This window comes from Gasterosteus aculeatus, chromosome 21 (genome assembly GCF_964276395.1).
Source record: "Gasterosteus aculeatus chromosome 21, fGasAcu3.hap1.1, whole genome shotgun sequence".
Classification (NCBI taxonomy): Eukaryota; Metazoa; Chordata; class Actinopteri; order Perciformes; family Gasterosteidae; genus Gasterosteus; species Gasterosteus aculeatus.
The window spans coordinates 16,954,645-16,970,546 of record NC_135708.1 but is presented as its reverse complement, the minus strand read 5'-3'; the positions used below and the strand labels follow the sequence as shown (position 1 = coordinate 16,970,546).

At 47.4% G+C, this 15,902-nt stretch overlaps 1 protein-coding gene across 1 annotated transcript in view; it reads right to left on the bottom strand.

The window, feature by feature from the left end:
• Positions 1-14,555, bottom strand: part of plxdc2b (plexin domain containing 2b) — a 51,130-nt gene extending 36,575 nt beyond the window's left edge. Inside the window, exon 1 of the mRNA XM_040166747.2 lies at positions 13,877-14,555. Within this exon, the coding sequence (XP_040022681.2) occupies positions 13,877-13,970 (94 nt within the window). The 5' untranslated portion in view covers positions 13,971-14,555. The remainder of the gene's footprint in view (positions 1-13,876) is intronic.
• Positions 14,556-15,902: the final 1,347 nt, after the last annotated feature.

Sequence of the window (15,902 nt, the reverse complement as noted above, 5' to 3'; positions counted from 1 at the left end):
GTCAATAACCGATACGACCGGGTCAAGTTCAAAACAAAACTAAAATACCGTGGCTTTACTAGTTTTTTTATTTATTAGTTTGACATTTGCTCTGTCCGTATGTACCATGTATCATATGAGATAAGAACTTGTAGAGCAAACATCAGCCGAGTACTTTAGTGCTTTTTGCGATTAATCGTCCCAACAGTCGATGAAGGAACTGTGCGGTTTCTTAATTTAATCGTCTTCTCTCCGCCTGTCTTTGCTGCTGATTCCCTTTGAATCAGCAGCATTGTTGTTTTTTGTGCGTATGTATTCTCTATGGACCTCTGTGTCTGGTATAAAGTTGATTGATTGCTCGATTTGACACGTCCGGCTCCTTCTGTCGATTCCTCTGGGAACTTCAAAAGGAAAATCTATTACGGTATTCCGTTAGTAGCGGCACGCTCCGTGGAAGCTCTGACAGTTTGACACGGTGTCAGGTGAGCCCACAGATCTCACCGGAGAGACACCAAGAAGACCGACCAACCAGCTGAAGTAGCATTCCTCAGTTTGGATTTGTGGACACTTCTGCGTCTCTTTTCCCCCGAGGAGGTCAGAAATCCATGGTAACAAAACCAAAAGTCACTTTGGATTGGACTTGACCTTCCATCTTGTGGAGGCCCCCCGTGAAGAAACTTGACTCATGAAGTCAAAGTTGCGTGCGGGCGCTCGCCTCCTCCCCCCCCCCCCCCCCCTCCCTGCCCTTCGGGCTCGAGGCGCTCGGCGCCGCGCGCGTGTGCCGACCTGCCCGCCCGCATTAAAAAGCCCCTCGGCGTCGACTTGAGACGTGAAATTAGCTGAAGTGTTTCTGTCTGTCTGTGGTTTTGCTACGCGAATCCCTCGAGTATGCGTGTCGACTAAACCCAAACATGTCTTTGACCCTCGCAGAGGACGCGGGGGGTAATTGGCGACGGCGGCGTTCGGTCTGAGGAGTCCGTGATGGAAGCAGACAGTTCAGCGCCCTCCGTCTCCCGGGAGACACTGGGAGACACTGGGATTGAATGCAAATGCCGGAGACTCGATATCCTCCAACTCTTGTCTTGGGTTCGTGCCTCGCGGACTTCGATTGAAAGCTTCGCGGCTGTCGGAGGAGGAGGAGGAGGAGGAGGAGGAGGAGGAACATCCAACACCGGCTGAGTTTTGGCTCAGTGTCGGTCGGCGGGAGATTTGTATTCGCACCTGTTTGGGCCTCAGGCTGACGCGGTTTATTTATGAGGGCGGGTTGAGATAATTGACGCCAGGGAGGGAAAGACTGTTTTGTTTGACGGGCGCCTTATGTTGCACACCGTGTTATTACTGTGACATCTGAGATCAAGTCCTTCTTCCCTCATAATAACTACAACTATTAAGGATTAGTGATGGCACTAGCAAACAACCATTCATATTCTGAAAAGGAACATTTTTGTTTGTTTATTCTGGCTTTATTCATTGTTGCATTGTTGTATTAGTTTTACAAATAAAAAAAACAAGACAAACTGTCCCAAAATGTCCAGAAATATTTGGTCCTTTGCACCTAAAACTTGAATGCATCTATAACGTCGTTAAATTCGGTATTCTCAGGAGCATTAGTACAATCAGATGGAACAACATTCGCTAGACTACACTGCAGAACCTTGACATTTCACGGGAAAGAAAAGCCCCAAACCCGCTCTGCCTTTAGAGAGTCTGGGACTTGGGTTCTTTCAAGTGTGACGCAGCCTCGCTTCTGTCTTCGTGCCAGGCCGCCGGGCCCCCGGCCACCAGCACCGGGCCCCGTGTTCTGCCTCTCCGGGCTCCATTGATCAAACCCGGGGGCTTTTTCAAACAGCCAGAAGGAAAAATAGCAACACTCGTGCCTCTACAACTCCACAATATAAAAACACTGCATTTCATACTGACAAATCACATTTTATTTAAAGAGCTCCAAGTAGAAGTACTGGTGCTGCAGAAAAACAATTGGAATAAATGAAAATTGTTGCAATGTCTTCTCACAACTTACAGTTTGTGTGCAGAGGGCATATGAAGGCAAATGCTTACAAACAAACACCAAGAGGTGGGGACGCATGAATAAAACATGATCTCCCTGCAGTTATATCCTTAAAAACAGTCTGACGCTTGAGATGAAATGCACACGGCTCGACTCAGGTGAGAAAACCAACCCTTTCCACATCCTTTTTGTTTCAAGTTGTCTGCCGGCGATGGGAGACCTGAAAGAGACCCGCCGTGCTAAGAGTTCAATGTGCACAATGATCGATTATACAATAAGGCAGGCGAACTGTGCCACGGGGAGGGAAAGGCCCCCCGAGGGGGTCGGATGCTCTGACTTCACACCACCCGTCTTCCAGGGTTCGACCACAGGAGACGGACTGTGGGCAGAAAACCGCCGGGGACCCGCAGTTTGTACCACAGCGGTGATGAGGAGGAAGACTTCTTTTCACTGAAGTCCTAGAAGAGGACAGCCCCAATTCTCAAGAGCAGATTATCGTTGTAATGTAATCCCGGCAAATTAGGGGCAGCGATTCTAGCATTGCGTCATCTCTTGTGTAAATCTGTCCTTGGACACAGGACGACAACGTTTGCTGACATGGAAAATAGTTCCAGCATTAGCATAACGTTAATGGCTGGCAGGGAGACAATAGACCAACAAGACTCCTCTTTGGTTCGTCTCCAAATAGAGCCATGATATCTGGCAGTTAGGGAGATTTCATCCTCTCCTCTTACTGCTCTCCCATCAGGCTCCTGAAGACACTCATCAAAATTACTTTCGTTTCAGGGGAGCAAAACAAATAAAAAAGTAATGATTCAGTAAAAGAGGAGATGAAGGTTGTATTAAATGCTGAGGCAGAGACAATCTGCAGGGAAACCTAGCGTTGGTGATTTGTTGCGTGTAACTAGACGTGTTGACAGGGTTTGTAGGGACGTGTCCCACAGCAGCACGTGACTCGCATTTGGTAAGACAGCGGCGCCGTCCGCTGCGTGTTTATCCGGGTGCCCGTTCAGATACAAACATGCAGGAACACGTCAGAGATCTGCCGACTGGTTCTCTGCATGTTGTCAGCGAGGTGGGGAAAATGACCCTGACTAAGAAGTTTGTGTTTCATCCTGAAAGGTATTAATATCCAAAGAAAACTAGTGTAGAATTCTGCAGACAACTGAACGTATTGCAAAAAGTTTGGGAGGTTACAGAAATCTGTCGGATTCATCGCCTGGGGACAAAATGTCCGTCCCCTGGAGGCGTGTTGCTATCAAGCCAAACATTTTAGCACATTCGGTCATCTTGAGCAACAATGGAGATCCTGAGAGGACTATTACTAAAATATTTCCTTTTCCTCCTCAGCTGGAAGGTCTGAGGTCAGACCAGCAGCTGGACGGGTGTCTTTCTGTCCAGCAGGACAGATGCTAGTGGTCCCCGGTGCCCAAAGCAGATCATTTTCTTTCTTCCAGTACAAATGTAACATACGGCGAGATGCCACTCTTCGAAAAACCTTTATTCATAATGAAACGCCTACTCTCTGTGCGCTTCGATACGGAAATAAATCAAATGCATTCCTGGCCAACACATCTAAGGCGATCCAGAGCGGAGGATGTTCAGAGCCTACAAAAGCCTCCATAACTCCAGGAGCGGAAGAGGGGCGGACTGGGAAATAAGGCTGGAGGAAAACAAATCATCTGCACAAAGTTCAGGAAGCTGAAGAAGACACGCGCTCCGCATACGGGACGATGCGTGTGGCTCAAGTGTTTTCTTTAATTAAAGAGAGAAAATCTCTTTTATATCAAACTGCAGGGAAAATGCTGCAGAGCTCCCGGCGTGAAGCTCAAGCGTCGTCAGTAAACTCTTGCTGTAGAGTCGACGTGCATCATAAGGTGACCTTTTAAAAAGCTGCTGCTGTTAAGCACTTTTTCCACGTCCAGCTGCTGAGCTCACAGGGTCCGAAAAAGGGGGCTATTGTCCATCCAGCTGTTCGACAGTCCGTGAGATCAGACCCCCGACGTTCCCTCCGAGCCTTCGTCCGTCTCCCGCTCTGTCCAGTGTCCTCTCCGCGAGGCCAGACCTGTTTGTTCCTCCCCCTTTAGACAGATGTGCAGTCCCACATGGTAATCCCATCGCTCCTTCCCTCCCAATTCCAGGACTGAAACAGCTTTTAGAAGGAAGCCCATCAGCCCCAGAAGTGTAAAACAGGGTTCTTGTGATGCACAGCATCATCTGACAGGTTCCAGACGATCTCATCTCAAAGCTCCAGAATCTTCCACGTAAACCTCATACATAAAACAGTACACACAAACTCTCTGACGGATTAAGTGCAGCTACAACGTGAGCAGATAACCTCCGACCTCCGAGACGGGCCGGCTCGTCCTGTCGACGCCGCTCTACACAGAGACACGCCCTGACAGACGGGGTCAAATTATCGCCGTCAATCAAGACCAGACTGCGGGGGGGAAACCGGGCTCTTCCATTACCTCCCTGTCAGCCCGATGGCGGCCTCGTACGGAGCCTGGATGTGTCGCCTGTCACGTCTCTGCTGCGGGACGCGAAAAAACAACCGCCCTCCCGCCGAAGCATCAAAGCACGCGGCAGCCGGGGGGGACGGAGGAAGGGATTTACCTGCCAGCATGCGTGTTACACCGAGGCGTGACCCGAGCACTAATAACATGCAAGCATGCAAAAAAAAACTAACCGGGATATCGTTCAGACTCGGAATGATCTGAATGTTTTTAGTACATTGATTTTTAAATTTTTTCACAGAAAAAAGAGAAAAGACAGCCGACCGGGGGTGAGATTTTATTGACTTGGAACTGAATCCAATACGGCGTCGACCGTTGGACCGTTGCCAGCCAGACTGATGTTCGCCATGCGGATTATGTCAGAATTAATCTACTGTAAAAATATTGGCTTGGCACATTTTATGCTACTGGGAGTCAATTCAATTCATTTCAATTAATTATATTTTGTGGAGCCCAAAATCGCACATTACAAATTTGCCTGAGAGGGCTTTGCAGTCTGTACACATGAGACATCCTCAGTGGGATAATGGTGACTATCAGTTTTTAGATTAACAAAAGAGCTCAAGAGGAGTAATGTGTCATGATATTACATTTAATGTACATTTTATCTCTGAAACGAAGTACAAAAACTTCTGCAACTTAGCAGCTAACTGAGGGCGTTTGTTAAAAGCTTCATGAGAAGCTCAAAGTGTGACTGATTCACGCCTGGAGGTTGAAGGGTCCAAACCAGAGAGCCAGTGAGTTCTTGTCTCTGGAAAAGGAAAATCTTTACGAGGCTCCGCTGACCCCTCACGACCTCCAAAGCCTCCCGAAATGTTCTCTTGTCATTCTGCACAAAGATCGATCGCCTGAACGTGTTTCCCCGCAAATGCCGAGATGAAGGAATGGAAAACGTCTTGCTGAAACTGCCGGACAATCATTCTTTAAGACGCCGCTGGCGACAATAGAAAAGGCGGAATTTGTTCTTTTATACTGACACTCGCAGCATAAATGTCGATTTGTTCATTTTGTTTTACCTCAAAAGCTTTTAAGCTGTCCGATTAAACTGTGAGTCAACATAATCACATACGAAACATTTATCACATCTAGTAAATGTCCCATTCTGAAAAGCATTTCCTTAAGTTTTCCTTTTAAAGCAATTGGTTTAATTAGCGGCTGCTTTTGCTGAAAGTCTCCTCTGCAGTTTCACGGTGGTGTAAATGTCAACTCGTCTGAACTACCAGGTTGAAGGTTAATGTTCCCATTCAATCGTGCGTTTGCTCAGTAATTGGAAACCTTTCCCAGTGTCTGCATGTCCGTGTACATATTTGCTGACTCCCAAAGATATTTGTCTTGGTTGCTCTTAATTGAATCACTTTTTGAGTCATTAGAATTTTAGAAGATATCCTGTTTTTTATTGTTTTTCTTTTTTAGTTCAGTTTCTGCCGTGCACAGAACCTTACCCTGAATCCTCCGTGTGGGCGAACTTCATTAAACTTGAGTCCTGACCTCGCCGAACCCAAACCAGCACCAGAGAAAACAAAGTGAAATGACGGAATATTAATCAGCAACAATTTTGATCACTGTTTTTTCAAACATGGCATCTTTATAAACGCTACTTTAAATGCAATATTTAGAGCTTTTTTCACCTAAACATTTAATTATAGTTATGAAGGACTTTTAACTGGTTATGAAACAGTCTCAATTTAACACTGATTGACACTATTTAATGCTTGCAATCATTGATGTTCTAAATTTGATCGCTCTGGAAATATCACTTCACTGTCAGAAAGAAGATCCGTCCGTGTCCTTGTCAGGCTTCCCTTTGTCTCCCCCTTTACCTTTTTTTTGTGTATGGAGAGACAAACGGTTTGGAGATTTGAAGCTTCTGTGCAATCGTTTTCAATCAAAAAAGCAAACAAAAAAAAGATGTACACTTGACAAACGACTTTAAAGTCTCTACAGACAAGACAAGAAGCAACTTCCATCTGTTTACACGAGCTAATACACAATCGCCAGCTGACCGCTGATGATTCAACAGCCTTTAATTTATCCCGTTCAGATGGAATTGTTTGCAGAAACAATGTGCAGCCTCGGGCCCGAACACACAAACTCCCTGCGTGTGTCTCTGCGTCTGAAGAGACAGAAACCGCCCTAAAAGGAGAACATTTTCTACTGTAAACACACACGCTTAAGTTTAGAAGAACACTGGCTTTTACCACTTTGGGCTCATTGCTTTTGATTCTTTGTCTTTGTAATTTATTTCCCATTGTTTCTGCTTAACCGGACATGGAGTCAATAACCTTTTGGTTGCTGCGCGTCACGGGTGCAATGACAAACCCTCAACGCCGCCGCTGAAGTGAAAATATAATAAAATTACAGAATTGATCAAATAATAATGCTGTGAATTCTATTTAGTTCTTGTCTTGTCTTCTCGTGTTTTGTCGGATGTTGTTGTGTTTGGCACCACGGGGAGAAAACGCTGACGTCCACAACCTTCTATTGCATCGTTCACTCCCACCTGTTTGAGACAGATTTGATTTATTACCTTGTGCAATGAGTATCACATTCATCATCAAACTGCTCCCATTAATCCACTTTCCATCTAGTCAAAGCATTCTGGGACACACGGGAGAAGGGCCTTTAAATGGGAGTAAATTATCACTTTGTGATGTCAGCGCTCCTTTTTATCATCAGACTAATTCTCGTATAAACACCTTTTAATGGACACAAACACTAAGAATCCCCTTCAGGACAAACCGCCATCCATCACATTCCTTGGAAAGGAAATCGCTGTTGAAACCTCACTGCTGGAAACAGGGTCCAGTAGATTTCTGCAGCTCAGCGTTCCCAGAGAGGTGAGACGGCTTCAGCGAAATGAGGTGATCAGATCAGCTTGCATGTTTTTAGAGAGGAGGCAAAAAAAAAAAACCTGCAGCCTAAAGGACGGGAACATTAAGGAGCCTTAAACTGCTCCGCTGGTATCAGGGTGCTTGTTCTTCTTGCCGGACTGTACAGAATAAACCCTGCAGGACACTGGGCCAAGACTGGTCTCTAGTTACCTGTGGCTGCCATCCAGCACACTCCTGTTACACCTTGCAATTCCTCCCCACAGAGGCTCAAAGCACGCCTTTGTTCCTGAGATGTGGCAGAAACCGATGCTCGGTTTCAACAGACTCACTTGTTTTTTTTGTTCAGAACGAGACAGATACGAGCTGCGATTCCATCAGGAATGAGCTTCCAACTGGCCTCCCGCTTAGTTTCAGGCTGATCTCAGCGCGTCGACAGTTGCCAGTTGCGAAAAGCTGCCTACTCCAAACAAAGATCACTGTGACCCGAAAAACATTTGCTCGCTTCTGGGAAGAGCACTTTATCCTCCCCATTGCTGGCAGCTCCGATTCCCCAAAGGGTCGAGGGATGAACGGCATGAAGCCGAGCAGGGAGCCTCACAGATGGATTGCGAAAAAAAACCCGACAACAACGTGTTGAGTCTTGGTGACTCATTCTAGGAGCCGAACTCGCCGAAAAACAAGTCACGGGACGATGTTGACCCTCCTCCTCGCAGCACTCAGTGACGGACGGCCGGCTTGGATCCCCTGAGACGGCACATATGGAACAACGTGTTCACCTGAAAGGCCCGAGGCAGCTTGAACATCCTCAAGATGGGTTCTGTCCGCATGAATTATAGATGCATAGAGAGAAAACATCTTTGATGGAGTCATCAAAGTCTCCTCGTGCTGAAACACACACTTGTGGCTGTAAATCTTTTTATGTCCCCTGTCAAAGAAACGGCGGCGCGAGCAGCCGTTGCCGCGGGGGGGTACGCTTGTTCTTTGCCGGAATGAGTTTGGTCGGGAGAAAGAAATTTCTGGACAGGCAACGTGGAGACATTTTCCCGGGGCGGAGTAACAAAGGCAGCACTGTTGGACCCACAGCGAGGAAAACACGTCACGTGTCTCCCAGAGCGGTCGCTAATCCCGGTAGCGCTGATACTTGTCACTCCGTGTCACGGCAACCTCAATTGAACGGACAGGAACGGTTGTTCCTCGTGAGACGACGTCTCTGCGATGAGTGAAGAGTGAGTGAAGATTCGGAAAAGTTAAAAGAAAGAAAGTTACGTGTCATTTATTATATTCACACCCAAACCAGCTGATTGCACACGTCGCACAACATGCATGTTGCAAAACCCTGGTTGATGTAGTTTCATGTGAGCACGCTATGCACATGTAACAAATGGCGGTAAACTGATTGATGGGGTCGAGTTAAGGGGCAGGCGACATGTGATTGCACTCACTGGAATGAATAAAAGGCTTTTTGCTGATTCAGGGAAGGTCAAAGCCTTTGGCAGAGCTCATCGCACGGATGGAGCAACGCTAACCAAGTAAGTCAAAACAATGAGGGAGTTTTTTTGTTTTACCTTACAGAAGAGTATTATGAGACACGCCTCGGCCTTGGAAAGGGAGCCAGTCAAGCTAACATCCAACCAAACACACTGATTTTGGGTTTTTGGAAAAGTTCCCTTCTGAAATCTGAAATACCGGTACAGATGCCAAAATAATACTTATCCAATAACGCAATTCGCTAGGAGCCTTGCAAAAGCCAGATTTTGTTTTAACAAAACAAGACATTCTTCTAAAGTGTTTCCACCAGACTTTAATATCTGATCAGAAAATAAGACACGGAATCAAATCAAAACATGCCGGAGAATACGGCCGAATCCAATTTTCCCTGAGGCTTGGAACTCGTCTTAACATCAACATGCGGACCTGGTGTATTCACTCGCTGCTCAAATCAAGAAAGCAACAATGAAAGGACGTGTGAGCGAGCTGACAGTGTGAGAGAGAAAACTTTCACACGCAGCGGCACATGTAGGCGCAGGCATGCAGCGGCACGCTGTAAACCCTGTGACTGACACTTGCTATTGTGGGACAAAGACAAGCCGGTGCTCCTGCTGGGCTCAGGATATGAGGCGTGGGGGAGGCAAGCTACTCCAGCACCTTATCTTCGTTCAGCATGACTGGACGGCTCCCTCCTCCTCTTGGCGGTGGCCGTGCATGTCACACTTTGCTGCCCTTCGGAGAGCCGCCTCTTTTAACTTCCTCCGGCTGGCGCATCGAGTCTTCGGGCGCTTTCATCATTTGCGTGCAGGCGCCTCGTGGCATCGGAAGCCGGCACATCTGCAGAAGCCGTTTTCTGTTGCGCAACCACCTGCAGGTATTTGTGTTGTTTTGTTTTTTTACAACGACCTCGATAGCAGGGCCGGGTAATATACAGCAAATCAAGACCAAATACCTCGACATGAATACTACGATGTTTTAGGGCTGAATGTTTATGCTGAGAATTAACGAGGGTGAAGCCAAATAACAGAACATTCTAGTAAATACAGAAAATCACACAATTTTACTGCAATTCAAAGAAGGAAAATACAACATCACGATATCTAAAAGTTGCAGGTCCAAATCTTTTCTGTTACACCTGCAGGTTTTTTACCTCCCATCAAACAGAAAGTGGCTGGTTCGCTGTGTGTGAAGCATGAAATCACCACACATCTGCGGTCCAAAGGCAAACGGGACTCCCGTTACGGGCCATTTTACACATTATGCCCTCCAATAAAATCCAGCACTGTGAACCTTTGGTCTACAAATAGCCGGCACTTAATGGTGCGCACGAAGGTTAGCCGGAGAAGCCCGGTTTGACCCCTCCGAGGCCTTCTGTGATCTGACGGGTCTCTCACAAGAGGTGAGAAGCGTTTACCCACAGTTCGACTGCCCAGAAGTCCTCAGCATCAGTGTGTGACCGTTATCATCATGGACCAGATTAGTTTACTTCAAAGGACAAATACACCAAAAAGGAGGAGGTGCCAAAGAGAATCTTAATGGCACATTTAGATTTTGGTCCTTCACATCAAGTAACTTCATGGATGCTTTATCAGCGAAAAATCATGAAGAGGCAAATTACTGGAGTGTAATATTCATAAAATTCGGCTGTATTTCTTATAAAAGAGCTCAGAGGGGGGATCGCCTGTGACTTCTTCCTGGTATCACAAGAAAATACAACTCCTCCCGCCTAAATAACGGCCATTTTACTATTTTCGTCTAGTATCTCTTCTAGTGCAGCATCCCTCAGCGGAGTCAACAGGAGGAGCAGATAACGGCCCGGCTGTGGTCTACCGCCGGCTTTGCAATCATCCGTGGAAAGGGGACGTTTATCGCGAATGGAAAACACTCGTCATCTCTCGCTGAGCCGCATCCGGCAAGGCTCCCCGACGAGCCCGCTGCTCCCGCCTTTCCGCCTTTTCTTAAACGTGATTGACGCACAACATCCAACAATTTTTGGTTGCTCTCTCCGAATAAGCAGAGATAAATTGCACAGGATGTGAAGTGAGTGCGGATGGCTGTGGGGGAAGTGGAGCGGCCTTCGAACCCACATGAAGGACAATGACGAGGAGAAGCTGAAGAGGAGCTTATCTGCGCCGGGGTTTCATTAACTAGTGGCCTCTTGGCTCTTTGTCTCGGAGCCTATTGAACTCCCGAGTGCCGCTCCGTCCCTCTCAAGCCGCCCAACTGAGCCTCCTCCGAGGGAGGGGGGGGGGGGGGGGGGGGGCGTGACTAATGCAGGAGCCTGGTGGAGCTGTTGCATGCTGGTACGCGGGGCGGGGTCGACCCTGCCCCACTGTGTCTGCATACGGGACGGCACATAAACCCCCCCCCTGCCCCGACGGACGCCGCCGTCACCGCCGCCGCCCCTCTTTGTCTGCCCCCCCCCCCTCCCTCCCTCAAACCAACCCAACCCCCGTCGTCCATTCATGGCCGATCCTTTCATCGGGTCATTCAGAGGGCCAATAAAGAGGCAAGCTCATTCTGTCCGTTCCGAAATGTGCAATGTCAGAAAGATGGAGGGGGGGAAAGGGGGGGGGGGGCAGATTCCAAGAAGGCTTACGATCTCTTCACCGAGCAGGACCTCCCATCTTGTCCTCCTTGGACAGTTTGCGTCGGGAGTCATTCCTCAAGAGAAGAGAACATTGAAAGCCGTGAGGTTTGAGATCGGCTCACTTTTGGTGGCAGCGCTTTTCTCCATTTTGTTTCCCACTGACTTTGAGACGAGGGAACAGGAAGCAGAACTCATTTCCTGCCGTTCGGACTCATCCCTGCGGTAGCTGCTCGATCGGACGTTCAACTCCACCGAGGGGAGAAGGACTCGTACTGCGTCGACTTTGATCATCAACTCCCACATAAATGATGTAATCCGTCATTACTTTTAATGACTGCGATGGGAACAAACGCTACAACAAGGAGTAACTGGGACACGAGTGGAATGTAATGATTAAAACTGGGATGGTCACACATAGATCTGATGAACCAAATAGACTCATATCACACACTTCATCATAGTGCACCTTGTGTTTTATTGATCCACATGCCTTTCTACCTCAGCCAAGCATAAAAACTATTTAGACTTTTTTGGATTTGGACTTCTTTTATATGCTAATTTGCTGAAGTGGGTTGATGAGCAATGTGAGCCGGCCTGCGTGCTTCTGTGCAGCTTACGCTCTCATGTGAAAGTGCGTTTGCACGATTGCAGAGCGGGCCGCCGGCTGCACGATGGACGAGGGAGCAGGAAACATCCATATCGCTGCCTGTGAGCTTACAAACCCTCCACCGACCAAAGAAACACACCTCCGAGCGTCCACAACCAAAGCAAATTCCACGCGCGACCACGATCTTAGCACGTTAACAACCCTCGGCGGGCAGGCTTTCAAACGACGCCGCAGCCGTACGCGAGTCGAGGCTTTCTCTCTCACGCTCCCTTCGTTCTCCTATTGCGGACGCACACCAGATTTCAGTGACACATCTCTTTTTTTCCACTCCGAGAGAAGCACGAGAGTGCAGATAAACCCACCAAAGCAGCTCCAATTTCGTGAGTGAGCCACTTACTGAAATATATATATACATCTTTTTTTTTTGAAGAAAAAAGATGCACGAGCTCACAGGATAATGAGTGCAGCCAAAGTGTCCACATCTCAGGCTCTGCTGAAACGGCTCAGCCTTCTTATTTTACCTGCAGGGAGCGGAGGAGCCTGCACTTCATCATTAAAGGACTGTGAAGAGCTCCTCCACAGCAGAGCCGAGGTCAGTCTATGGCACAGCAGCCACCTCGCCCAGATGTCTAAAAATACTGTCCTACATACTAAATGTGTCCGGCGTCCGAGCAGGAGACCAAGCATTGAAGCACCGAGAGGAAAATATCGTTTTTGTTAATGAGTGTTAATGTTTTTTTCTCAATCTGCAGCCACTAAAACAATTCCTCATTCTGGAAAACACAAACTGTTCTTTTCTACCAGACATCTACTGACGTCGAAAGGGTGCAGCAGCTGCGAAAGCAGAAGCAGCCCATCAGATTGACTGAATTCATGAATAGGAATGAGAATGACTGTGTGAAAACTGAAAAAGTGTGTGCAATCGGCCACACACACACACACACGCGCGCACACACACGGCCGATAGCATCTCTATCAAACGGGGCCGTGCATTCCAGTTACTCTGTGGTCTGCGCACGCACGCACACACACACACACACACACACACACACACACACACACACACACACACACACACACACACACACACACACACCGGTTTAATTTACAGCCACTGTCGGCAGCCGAACATTTCACATTTCATGTGATGAAAATCTGCTGCCAGCAATAAAATCTGTGGGAAACAAGAGCTCGACCAACGCTGGCATGAACTTATTCCATCGCCTGTCGGAGGGCGAGCCTGTGTGTGTGTGTGTGTGTGTGTGTGTGTGTGTGTGTGTGTGTGTGTGTGTTTGATGCACTAGATGTGAGGTTCGTGGACTTTACAGGCGCGCACACTGGAGACTTTACAGTTCAACAAGAGAGTCCTCCCCGTGCTCCAGTGTTGGAGTGCGTCGTGTGATCCAGGATGGACAAGAGCGTGCAGGTATCGAGCATTTCATTTTCTCTGCAGGACTCCCGGAGAAAGCACCTGCACCGTGAGATGGCTACTGATCTCAGATCGGCCAATATTGCAGACGGTTGATCCACAGACAGAAACAAATCGCACAGGTGAATTAGCGGGAATGCACTGAAAAACATTGGCATTTTGCAGTTTGACATTCGCATACATCAACATGGAATCATTATCTCACCCAGTGGCCCAATTAATGTGCAATAATGAGAAGAAAAGAAGGAATGCAATTAACTCGGGTTGTGGAAATGTGATCATTAGAAAAGAAAGTCTTTGATATAGACCGAAACAGGAAGATAGTAGGTCACGACGTCCTAGTTACTCCTAAAAATAAGAGCACGAAAGAGCAACGGAGCCCGAACCCCCTCAGGTCCCGCTCGCGTCTGACACGCGGTCTCTCTTACCGTCGCTCGCTGGGGTCTCGCCTCGGGAGTCCCCGAAACACTGCAAAACTAGAACAACTCCAACGAGAAGGTGGAACGTCTTGGCACCGGCCATATCCAAAGTTCGCCCGCAGATTTCTCTGGGTCTTCCTCGTGCACCGACACCGCTTGGTCCACCCACCTCCTCCTCCTCCTCCTCCCGCACGACTCCGCGACTCTCCGGCGATCCCCCGCAGCTTTTAAAAAGGGAAACGTGCCTGCGCTGCACGGAGCGGTTTTGTTTTAGTTGTTTTGTTCCAGCGTGCGCCACACTGCGCGCTCCTGGAGAGAGTGCAAAACGCGCGGCCGTCCCCAAAAGGTCTCCGCCTCCTGATGAATATTTAAAAAAGAATAATAATAATAATAATAACCCCGCAGAAGGAGAAACAAAGTTCCCCAGTTAGATGTCCGTGCCAGTCTGGTCTCATCCCACTGTGCGTGTGCGCGCGCGCGTTCCTGGAGAAGACGGTGCGCTCCCTCCGTCATCAGCTCCTCGGAGCCAATGGCTTCTTATTCTTCTCCTCCTTCTTCTTCTTCGTCTCCTTCTGTTTGAAGAAGTGTGCATGTGCACGAGAGGCTGCGGAGACAACGCGTTTCTCCAGCTGCAGGAGCCAATGGAGACTTTGCCCGAGGACACGAGACGCGCCGTGTCTCCAAAGGAGCGTTTGTGTGATGTGGGAAGATGCGTTCAGGAGCTGCTTCTGTACGCACCTTGTTTGCCGGCAGACAAAAGATGTTGAACCACAGAGCTTAGTGTTTTTATTAAGTATGTGGGCTTTATTGGAAGTCTGGGCTGTGTACGGCTTGTTTAGAGGTCAGATGTTTGTTATTGTTGTGCTATTTTACTTTGATTGTGTGTTCTGTTTATCCTCCCTCAACTTCACTGTCACAAACAGGTGATGGAACTGGGAGGGCGCCCTCTACAGGTGCCAGTCGGATCACAATATAGGCTTTAATGCATGTGTGCGCGTTTTTATTACAATTCATTTCTTCTCCTTTAAGGTAATGAGTTAGTATTCTAAGGTGATGAGCAGGCTTAATAAGCGTAATAAAGACACATATTCACACCTAATAAGCCAAGGTTATGTTATATTTGCTACATATTCCTTTTGTTTGCTAAAAGAAAGTGTTAGTACCTCATCACAGTTCGGGGTCAACTGGGTTTAATCTACTCCTTGTTGTCTCGACATCGATTGTGTTCTTTCACTTTTCCGGGGATCAGCCAGATATTGAAGGGGGGGGACTTGGAGACTTTAGTTTTTTCCTCCTCACTGATTAGTTCAATCAGGATAACTTGGATCACATCGTCGTTCTAATTACGACACTCGCTGTAGGAATTCAGGAGCTCCATGGAAAAGCAGAGCACTCTTATCGTTTACTGCATATGGAACATTTAGTTGTTTGCACTCAATGGTTTGCAACTTTTTTAGTGTTTAAAACAAAAGTCATCAGAATCCAAAGATAGGCCACAAAAATATTCTCACAGCACGCCCAATTGAAATATGCCATTACTTATTTGCTATTCCCCCGACTATCTCCTGCAGCCCCTAAAATACCTCCGTCCCATTACCTTTAGAGGTGGCTGACAACGTATTGACTGCAGCGGTGATTTATTCTGAAATGAATGCGGCTGCTGCTTCGTGTCAGTGAGGAGGCTGCTTCACTTTGTCTCTTTCTTTTTTAACAACTAACTCGTGGGAAAATCCACTGTTTACAGTAGATATTATGCCCAGTATGTACTGAAATATATCAAAATAATTTTAATAATTCTAACCCTTTTGTAAACAAGAACTGAAAACAGCTAATTCAGCCTTTATTTATATTTCATTACATGTCCAATCTCTTAAAATGTTGTGGGAAGACATATTTTCGGTTAAATGCATTGCTGTGAATGTAAGGATCTTGATTACTTTATTTGTCAAGGACTCTAATCTTGAGAATGACGCGTTTAGTGACTAAACTCCTCATGCAGATTTCAGAAGCAGTTGCTGGTGAGTGAAAAGACGTG